The 10,451-nt window shown below is 46.8% G+C and overlaps 4 protein-coding genes across 4 annotated transcripts; 1 reads left to right on the forward strand and 3 right to left on the reverse strand.

Annotated features, from left to right (window-relative positions):
* Nucleotides 1-94: 94 nt before the first annotated feature.
* Nucleotides 95-1,459, reverse strand: N7478_001980 (uncharacterized protein; the record flags this gene model as incomplete). The annotated part of the gene is made up of 5 exons (XM_056918194.1): nt 95-474; nt 545-609; nt 673-1,067; nt 1,142-1,249; nt 1,307-1,459. The coding sequence occupies 5 exons, from the start codon at nt 1,457-1,459 to the stop codon at nt 95-97; spliced, it is 1,101 nt and encodes a 366-aa protein (XP_056783805.1).
* Nucleotides 1,460-3,887: 2,428 nt separating this feature from the next.
* On the reverse strand, nt 3,888-4,776 carry N7478_001981 (GLTP domain-containing protein; the record flags this gene model as incomplete). Its single annotated transcript, XM_056918195.1, has 4 exons — nt 3,888-4,239; nt 4,303-4,421; nt 4,487-4,545; nt 4,605-4,776. 4 exons carry the CDS (start codon nt 4,774-4,776, stop codon nt 3,888-3,890), a joined length of 702 nt encoding a protein of 233 aa, XP_056783806.1.
* Nucleotides 4,777-5,174: 398 nt separating this feature from the next.
* On the forward strand, nt 5,175-8,713 carry N7478_001982 (sporulation-specific 71 family protein; the record flags this gene model as incomplete). The annotated part of the gene is made up of 3 exons (XM_056918196.1): nt 5,175-5,279; nt 5,354-8,101; nt 8,159-8,713. The coding sequence occupies 3 exons, from the start codon at nt 5,175-5,177 to the stop codon at nt 8,711-8,713; spliced, it is 3,408 nt and encodes a 1,135-aa protein (XP_056783807.1).
* A 628-nt stretch (nt 8,714-9,341) lies between these two features.
* Nucleotides 9,342-10,173, reverse strand: N7478_001983 (macro domain-containing protein; the record flags this gene model as incomplete). Its single annotated transcript, XM_056918197.1, has 2 exons — nt 9,342-9,396; nt 9,494-10,173. 2 exons carry the CDS (start codon nt 10,171-10,173, stop codon nt 9,342-9,344), a joined length of 735 nt encoding a protein of 244 aa, XP_056783808.1.
* Nucleotides 10,174-10,451: the final 278 nt, after the last annotated feature.

Consider the following 10,451-nt stretch of genomic DNA (forward strand, 5'->3'; position numbering starts at 1 on the left):
CTATTACTATCTGTCTCCACAGATTGTGTCAAACAAAATAAGCATATGTGTATATAAACATAAAACATGAGTTTTAATTACTATAAAAATAAACTCAAGGCTCCTCCTCCGAGACAAAGAAAGTCTTCTGCACATTAACACCACTAAAGAATGTCCCATGACCTTGTTTGGGATTCAAATTCTCCTGGCTACTCGTGCGACTATCATGATTCGAGGTATGAATAGTTGTAACGACCGCACGAGAATCCTCATCATCGATATCAGGTCGCCAGTATCTTGGCCCTGATCTATCACCCGACCGTCCCACATTTACACTATCAAGTGGTACACTACCACCGGTTCGCTTGCTTCGAGTACCGACAGAGCTGGGGTCCCGAAACCATCGGAAAAGAGGACGGAGCGTAACAAGGCTACCTGCCGCAATACCCAGGCTGGCTTCGACATTTGACCAGATTGAGATGTTGGCAGTTGCATCTTAATAGAAAGGGCTGTTAGTATTATGATAATGGTTTGATTGCATGGAATGAGTACAATGCTGACTTACACAGAAAATCCGTGGCCTTGTAGTCGTGGAGATAGGGAATGCGAATGATGACAGCTGCGCTGGCACTATATAGATGGTTAGCGGGAAGAACTTGAAGAGAATAGGCGTGAATGAAATGATCAACATACACGCATCCCATGCCCAAGATACTGGCTAGCGCGGCCTTGGTACGGGTATTCATTTGTAGATTCCACACGAGGAATATAGGAAGAAGGCCTAGTGTTAGGTCACAACATGTTGCAGTTACACTGTAAACATAGGCGACATTGATGATGCTGTCAAGACTCATGCAGTCTCCTGCAGGAGGCGTTGTCCGAGCCCGTTGCCAGAAGTATGAGACTGGATGACATTGAAGAGTCAACATGAACCAGAAGACTAGGCCAACAATCACCGTTACAGTGATGACAGACCAAAGGATCATTCTGTGCACGCGAGAGACGGTGAGACGAAGCAAGGCTAGAGCAATTGAGCTCTTTGCCATTCCACAGACCCAGACGTAACTGGTCTGACCAAGCCACCACCACTGAGAGATATTGTTAGATAAATGGAGACCTTGAATTTGCATCACAAAACAAATTGAAGAGAGTAACAACATACAAACATCGCGGTTTCCATTGTGCCTTTCTCAATAAGTACCTTCTGTCTCTGGCCAATGCCATATAATGCGCCGGTGATTCCACATAGCGCGAAAAGTATATTCAGTAGCTACCAAAATGTCAGTTAATGCGAAAAATGTATGTTTCCCAAGTAGTATGAATTTACCAAAGCACAAACCATCAACCCATCATCCCACCCAAATGCCTTGACAATCTTGAGTCGAACAAAACATCTCAGACAAACAGCAATAAATGAGATTCCCAGAAAAACAACAGTAACAACGAAGATCGACAAGCTGCGATCATGCAAAGGAAGCATAGTGACAATCGAAATATAGAATTTATCAATCGTAATTCATGGCCGCTGAACCTCAGGCCCAAAAAGTCGCTATATAGGCTCAACGGATATAAACACGTAGACGTATCCGTATGAACCGCTCCGGCGACTTCAACCAGGAACAAAAAGAAGGAAAAGAAGATTCGAAAACAAGAAAGAAAAAAAAGATGGTCACAGGCCAAGCATTACAACCCTGGTCGTTAGTGGCAAGAAAAAAACTGGCTAGGTGGGCCTGAGCGGCACTTGTCTTCGTGTCTAGTGACAAACTAGGTTACCAAAGGATGAAAAGGTAAAAATAAATATAAAAGTAATTTTCTAAAATTCCCTGAGGCTCCAAAGTGGATGATGCGCAGATACCAGACGGAATCCGAAGTGGAAATCACCATCGGCACGAGTCAGTTATTCGCTGATTCTACTCCATAGGGGTTATTTTAATAATTTTAATGAACCGAGCCTGTGGGGTTTACAAAGTCAAGCTAATTTGCATCAAGTGCCGCTTCCAAGCTCGCCATATGCACGACAAACAACCGGCTGGAAATCCCTGCAGTATCTGTATCTGTATCCTCCCCAGAACCGGACCAGAAAGAAGAGGGGGTTCCCCATATGCTCGTGAAAGGGGAGAAACTTTACAAAATATGTTTTTATTATCCATGGAGGCCTGATATGTGGGGAAATAAATTCAAAATACACGCGGAAGACATTTCGCCGCCGGTACTCCGACAGTTTATTTTTTCAATAGAGGCAGATTATTGGTTAATTGCTTTTTTCTACAATGCGTCAATCATCAATCGCCCGGTAATCGCCAGGTTGCGACGAAATCAAGGAATATATTATATGCAAAACAAGCAAGCTTCGCATTTCTCCTGTTGCCCAGGCTTCAAACCGTCCATCAAACGCTCGTGGGTTTCATGGCTGGAGATATCGGGGACATGACTCGAAGAGTTCGCCTGCAGACAAGCCTGTTTGCTCATTCCACCAATCAAGAATGCGTAGAAGACAATAAGTGGACCCGTTTCTTGGCCAACTCCACCACGTAGAACGGAACTAACACTAATGTTGTTCTAGTTCAAGAAAATAGGGGAGACCGTTGCCATTGTTCGAGACAAACGGATCGTTAGATCGAATCTCTTGCCGATGATCCATCCCACTAGGTCCAGTGTGTCGGAGCTCCCCCTCCACCCCCTTTTTCCGAGTCCGACCTGAAGGACTGAGCGTGTGCCACTCTGGTAGACATGACGTTCTTAAGCGACCGGGCAAAGCACATGTGTAGAGCTAACCACAGCTCGGTACGACTTTACACTTTGACAGGCGACTAGTGGCAAGCTAATGAACTTTCGACATGTGAAAATGGAAGGGCAAGGCTCGGGAAGATCGATCTTCAAATCTGTTAGGTACTAGTATATCGACGATATCAAGATGATCTGGCCGTGATTTTTCTTACGCGGCACATTTGCAATGAGATTGAGCCGTCCTGCAGTCTCGACTGGACATGTTATGGGGCTCTTCTGCGACGGATCAGCATGGTGGGAAGCGAGTCTATTTCTATAAACGTAGTGGGATCTACAATGCTACTGGGCACTCGGAGATTAGTTGACATATTTGGCGTCTCCACTTTTGTCAACCAGGAAGCTGGATGGATCATTAAGGCACAAAACACCAATTGTTTGACCCCGCTACTCCGTACCCTGTGACAGGACACAGAGAATATCGTCAGTGTTAGACCAAATAGTGACCGGATCTTGATAATGGCGTTAGTGAAGGTGAAGCGTGAATGTACAACATCCCAGACACCGGGCGGACAACTACTCTAGTGTTAAGTCATTCAATATTTGTTTAAATCTTCAACGAAATTTCAACAATCAGAATCTGCGGTATTTGCTTCAAGAAGAAGGTTAGGAGACAATGACGAGCATAAATCCAAAGCCTATCTCAGCTAGTGATCGTGAGCCATGGGAACAAATCCCACATACGGCAGACTTTTCCTTTCCCACCCAGTGGCTTGCAGCATGGACTGTTTTAAATTATCAACTTGGCATTGTCAAGCCACCACCGGCAAATATGCACGTGGAACTAGAACCGCTAGGAAAGTCTAGACCATGGCACGTTTCGAAATTCTAATAGCACAAAATGGCAACTTAGGCGGTGCACATACAAGGCTAAGTATAGAAAGTCATTGCCAAGAGCTGAAGGTTGTATCTACATCATGTCGACAATTATCTATCTACAAGACTCCAACACTCTCCAAGTACTATCAGCGTTACTTGAACCATCACAGCTCATAATCAAATGCGATTCGCTATGTCAAATATACTTAATGTGCTCACAAACCCCAGTTTCAATATGTACATACCGAATTCGCACTGAAAACGTTTCCGATAATCCAGTTCAACTGGATCTCTCCAGTTGTATTCTACCATTGAGCTTCCTTGGAGGCCTGGAATGCCTTAAGGATCTTCACAACTCTCCTGAGAGCATCGACCTCATTATTGAGATCAGGGACAACCTCAGTCTGAACCTTCAAGCCAAGAGCCTGCTCGGCCTCGCCAGCCAGCTGGCCCTCCTTGTAGTCCGCATCGGCCAGCTGCTTATAGAAGACCGCGCGCTTGGGACACCAGCCCAAAGCGACACCGAAGGCCTTCTTAGCGAGCCAGCCGTGGTGCTTGCTCAGAGTGGCGGCGTAGCCGGCGTTGAAGGAGTCCTTGAGCTCGACGGAGGGGTTCTGAAGGTTGTGGTGTAGACTTTCGACGGTGAACTCGATACCACTGTGAATGAGATAAGAATTAATACTCCATCGAGCATTGAATTTCAGGTATAACGCCACTTACCGGCACAACCAGAGGAGACCCTCGGTGGCGGTGTGCTTGCCAGTCTTCAATTCATTCAGAACAAGGTCCTGGAGGGTCTGCGACTCAGCTGGCGCAGCCAACAGGCGAGTTCGGACTTTCTAAAGGATGTATTAGTCGTTGTACACCTCGTGGTGTAGGGACAAGGGCGGGGAAGGATACGGACAGTGATGTTGCCATTCAAATCATCGATAACGAGCTTGAAGGTCTTAGGACCGAGGATGTCTAGAAACAAGCTTTTATTAGTACACAATATCTGTGCAGTACGACAAGAATAAGCTTACTGAACAAGGTCACCAAAGAATCAGCAGCTCGGAGGAACTCCTCAGTGTTGATGGGAACCTGGCCTATTTGGGCATCTTCCTCAAGGGTGTTGAATGAAGCGGCATCGACTGAGATGTCTGCAAAGGACTTGCCCTTGATGCCCTTAAGCCAATTGGAGTCTGTGGTAGCCATGATTTGAGATATTTGTGAATCAATTGGTGTAGAATTGGAAATCGAAACTAAAGACGGTGAAGCCACAGCCACAGTGTCCCCTCCCCCTCCTGCTGTCATTAACGCTTGGCACGTGAGCTGCCAGTGGGGCAAGACATCAACAAACAGTGCAAACACGGTAAGCTCTACATCACGTGACTCTAACCTCAATTTTGGGTTGGACAAGATCCAATGACGTCATCTAATAATGTTGCATCGAGATTCCCCGATACGCGCCTGATCAAGCTCGCGGACTCTTCATCCCCTCGTTCTCGTACCTGGTCGATCTTTTCCCCCGCTGCACGAAACGAACCTCAATTCTTCATGTGCATTTTAGTGCTTGACGACCAATTTCCTTCTCTGGGTAATACACCAATGCGATGAACGTTCCGCAGTCCAACGGCACCCAAACAAATCCCTCGGAAACGAGCTATAATGAACAATATAAGGGTTTGCAGACTGGATCCTATACGGATCAGAAGCTGGTAGGTGGAATGGCGGACTCCACCCCCCCTTGAAAATAGTCCCAGACTGACGGAACCTATCATATTGTATATAGCGACATGCCTCCGCCCACCATTTACATATGACAAGCCGCCGTTTCTTTATCGGCCCGATTCCAGAAGGTTGGCTACAGGGTCACCGAAAATCATGGTATCGATCACGGCTTCGATTAAAAAACTATACATCGCAAACGCTTTCTTTTAAAGTGGACCCTGTGACCTTTCATTACACCCATCAAGATGATTTTAATCCTGGATCGTCGTCACGGCCGATAGAGGAGGAGGACCTTGCCCTTACATTCACCAATACAAATGAAGGTCTTTCTGGACAAGGTGACGGCGCAGAAGATGAAGATACATTTGCCGAAGAAGAGACAGAAGAAGAACCAGAAGGAGAACTTCGCACGCTGTCGCACCCACCAGCGGAGGGAGAGTTGACAACAGAGACAGAAACGGAGACAGGAACAGGGTCAGAGACAGGGTCAGAGACAGAAACAGAAAGGGAAACAAATGGTCATGACTGGGAGGACGAAGAAGACGATGAAAGTACACCAAAGGCGAGCGCCCCGACAAGCGCAAAGACAAATAATGTATACGATGATGAAAATGCATCCTCCTCCTTTGTGACTGCAAGGGAAGAAGTCAGTAGCAGTACGGACACCAATTCCTCTACATCTACGATACATGCCTGTCAGAACCTGAGCGTTCCGGAGCAAAGACCTGTCTCCAGCGGATCTCAAAATCTGACTGTCGCGGGCTCGAGCACCGGCAATGCAAGTCCATTATTATCTACAGCATCAGCGGTGCCAAGTGAAGCCGATTCTACCACCCGCTTATTGAAAAACAAGAACAAGAACAAGCGGAAAGACCAGAAAAAGCTAAAAGGCAAGGCTTCAACTGTATCAAAATTCACGCTGCAACATCAAGAACCCGAAGATGAAGACGAAGATGACGAGGATACTCCACAAGAAATACCCGTCGGCAAAAGACATGTAAAACAACGAGTCACACGAAAGATGGCGAAGTACAACTTGGACGATAATATAATGGATAAACAACAGAGACTGCGATCCCGAATAGCGAAGACAGGAAACACCATCGCTGCAAACCGGCCACGGAGGCGCAGATTACAAGATGGAGAGATCATCAAGGCAGAACGAATGCTAGTTCTTGTGGAAGAGTCGGCCAAGGAAAAGCTTCCCGATGACTACTCTGAAAATGATAGTATTCGAATGGAAAATCGGACCGTGGACAAATGGCGCGAGTTCTTGGTCGTTTGCCGCAAAAGTTCGATGGAGCATGTGCCATTCGTTCTTCAAATGTACCGGACTCGTGTCATTCCAGACGTGGAGAACCCGAATGTCAAGACCAAACCTTACTACGAGGTGCGCATGAACCATAAAAACACTCACGTCAACCTTTACTCTTCCCTTGACAAAACCATCGTTGTTTGGTACCCTCGCAAACGTGGCACCAAAATTTACATTATCCGTCCTAAATCCTCGGCTCATGCTGTTGAGTGGTACACCTTCCTTGCTCAGGTACTAGGCTGGCGACGACCTACTAAATTGCCGATTAATGTTCCCGATCTCGGTGTCTCTTTGATATTCAAGAATCCATTCCAGCAGCTGGAAGCGCAACTGGGGATCACTCGAGATGACAACCAACACACCACTGTGCTAAGTCGATCTGGGAAATTAGAAAAGTATGCCGCCGCCGCCATAATTCGGGGCTGCATGGAGATGCTTGAAGGTCGTCCCGAGTGGGCTGAAGTGCTCAAGGCTTGGTCTAAGACCGAGAAGATGGGCCTTGCCTGGAAACGATACGATCGCCTTGAATGGATATATGGCTCCAACGAAGAAAACATGTTTGGAACAATTGCGATGCAGTCATCTCATGAGCTTGAGCTCCGGCCGCGGGCCCACTATTCCACCGCAGTAAAGCACACGAACAAGAAAATGGTAGATAAAAAGGAAGACGAACCATCACCGATAGAGGGATTTTTGATTCGCCTCACGTCGCAGAAAGGTGTTCATCAGCGAATGAACAAGATGTTCTTCAAGCGCCTTTACTTTGTCACTCAGGACCATCACTTGCTATTCTGCAGACCTGCTAAGGCACTTCCTCCAGCGCCGCCAAAACTTGCCACGGCAGAAGATTGCAGCATTCCATCTTCTCGTGATATTTTGGATCAAGCTCCCATTTCTTGGGACATTGATCCTTATCCAATTCAAAATGGTGACGTCGAATGGTTATCCAGTGGAAACCCCGAGTATGTTCAACGCCACGACGAGGAAGCCTATGCCCAATGGCAAAGAAGTCTGCATAACATCACCCATGCAGACGGGTACATAGATCTGTGCAAAGTGCGTGAGGTCCGAAATATGCGATGGGGTACTACCCCTGCTGACTCCAATGTCACTGATGGTCCTGCTGTTGAGTTTGATCCTGCTACAAGCGACTCCCGACGGGAGGATGGTTCGACCCGGGAGTTTAGCGATGAGCGTACATTTGAAATGGAGCTTGAGAACGGTTTAGTGATCCGCTTGCAAGCATACGATGCAGTCACTCGCGCCGAATGGGTCAAAAGACTAGACTTGCTGGTCAAATACTGGAAAGCACGTAGCGCCGACGATGCCGTCGAGCTACAGGCTGTCCGGAGACGTAATCTCGAACTCCTCGAGATTGATGAGGAGATGGAATCCATAATAGGCCAATTCGCCAAGAAGTGGGAGGTGAAGAAGGCTGAAGCGTCGCCACACCTGCACAACATGTGCGCCTTGTCGGGTTGCCGAACAATCAAGGTAACATAGAACCTTTAAGATAATTACACCTAGTTAGATACTAACTATAAGAACTAGATGTCCGGTCTACTCTACCGAAAACCCCGTCGCCACACCACATTTGCCCGCTGTCACGTTCTTCTCACCGACGGAAAACTTCTCATCTTCCGAAGCACACTACGTAAAGGAAACGGCGTTCAAATCCCACATATTCACCAAGATCATGAAACAACAATCGACCTGCGGGACTGTTACATTTATTCAGGTCTAATTACCGAGAACGACCTACTCTATGCCAACCAAACATTCGATAGTAATAATCCAGGCCATCATGCCTTACCTCGAGTCTATCTCTCAGCAGATTCCTTCACCAGTCGTGACGAAGACACTGCCATCACCTTTGTGATTTGGCAGCCTACTCAGAAGACCTATTTCCGTGCCCAGGAACACACGCTTCAAGGCACTGTCAAGCGTTCCTTGCGGCATGTTTCGACACTCGGCAAACATGGCCGAACAATTGTGTTTAAGGCACGCAGTCGAGTTGAGAAAGATAGATGGGTGATGAGTATCTCTTCTGAGATTGATCGGCTCCAAGAGGAGAAAAATGAGGATATCCGGATTGTTTCCCAGTAATTCATTACTAATGATTTGTTTCTTGCATCCTCTGTCACGAACACGCATAAATTCCGGGGACTATTATTAGCATTACGAATTGCATATTTTCCTTTTCTTTCGGGATCAGTATTCTTCTAGCATTGGCATCGCATTTCAAATGGGTTATGGTACGCTTTTCAGAAATACGTAAAACCCAATAGCTCCGCAAGTTAAAAAACTAGGCTAATGCGTCAAAGTAATTCGCTATTCCTTGATCGTTGACGAGAATTAAGAGAGGTAAGAATTAAAATAAACACCCGTCAGGTTGTACATGCGTGGTTGAGTTCTATGAAGTTCTAGACCCGGAAGCCTCAGGCTACGATAATCGGTCACCACTACGTCAAGTGACACAGTTGAGTAGAGTGATCGGTTTCAACCATAGCCTCACATGAGGCAGAGAGGTCAAAGACTTAATATATACCCAGTGAAGATCACAGGCCCGAGGTATACAGCTATGCGGCCATACAGTCATAGAATGAAGTGGAAGAAATATAATTATCTCTCCCTTTTAGTATACATGGTCACATATCGTCGTCGTCTCGTAAAACCGCATAGAAGACATAAGTGAGAAAGTACAAGAGACTCCCTCATACAAGCCATAAGAGAATCAAGCATCCTTATTCAAATTTGAGATATCCTCTTCTGTTGGAGGGAAGATCTGGCTGTTCACAGAGTTAGCTTCCTCAAAAAAAAAAAAAAAAAAAAAAAAAAAAAAACCGAGAAACAGAAATGAGCAATGAAAAGGGAAGGAATACTAACGGAAGAATTTCCTCATAAGCTTCCTCATCCACATCTTGAAAAAGACAGAATATGACTCGCTCAATCTTGCCTGCATTCTCGGGCGCAGTTAAGAACCGTCGAACTTCATCCGCAGCTAGATACGCAGCCTCTTCATTGGGATATCCATAGACACCTGTGCTCACACAGGAGAAAGCTACAGACCTGACTCCTCTATCTGCAGCAACCTCCAAACTGCGCCTGTAACAAGACCTCAGCAGAGCCTCGGGACGAGCAGGGTCCCGACGATACTCCAATCCATAGACAGGACCGACCGTATGAATCACACGTTCAGAAGGTAAATCAAAGCCAGGAGTAATTTTTGCATCACCAGTTTCACACCCGCCTAAATGCTTGCAAGCATCGCGCAACTGGGAACCACCAGCAGCACGATGGATGGCACCATCCACACCCCCTCCACCCTCAAGGGCACGGTTAGCAGCATTGACAATACCATCAACTTTCAGCCTGGTGATATCATCTTTAATCAGGGAGACCATATCATTCAGCGCTTGCACAGGCTGTCTGTTGGCTTGGGAAGCTAATGGTGATGCGACAGATGTAGTTCGAGTCGGTGTAGCTGCCCGGATAGGAAGTTTGCCTGTCCGGTAGAGCCGGGATAGGCTCGGGATTTCAGCCAAAGTAATCACGGAGGTTGCCATATTGAAGAAAAAGTTTCTTGCTGATTGGCGAAATACACAGGTGAGGAGCCCGGAGAAGGTCGAAGGTGAAGTGGGGGTGGAGGTTGACGAAAGGGACTCCCCGCGCCGCCGTTGGAAATTCCCCGCGTCGACCAGGGTTGGACACGCGTGGGTCACGTGGTAATTATGGGACGAAAACGGGTTCTGCGATGTTGGGCTGGATGTCAAGTGGTGAGACGGCCATCGTGGTAAAAAGGGACGCGAAGAGGATTATGAAGTTGATTATGTTGCAGATTCTT

The sequence above is a fragment of the Penicillium angulare genome, assembly GCF_028827245.1.
Source record: "Penicillium angulare strain IBT 27051 chromosome Unknown utg000002l_segment0_segment0, whole genome shotgun sequence".
NCBI classification, from domain to species: domain Eukaryota; kingdom Fungi; phylum Ascomycota; class Eurotiomycetes; order Eurotiales; family Aspergillaceae; genus Penicillium; species Penicillium angulare.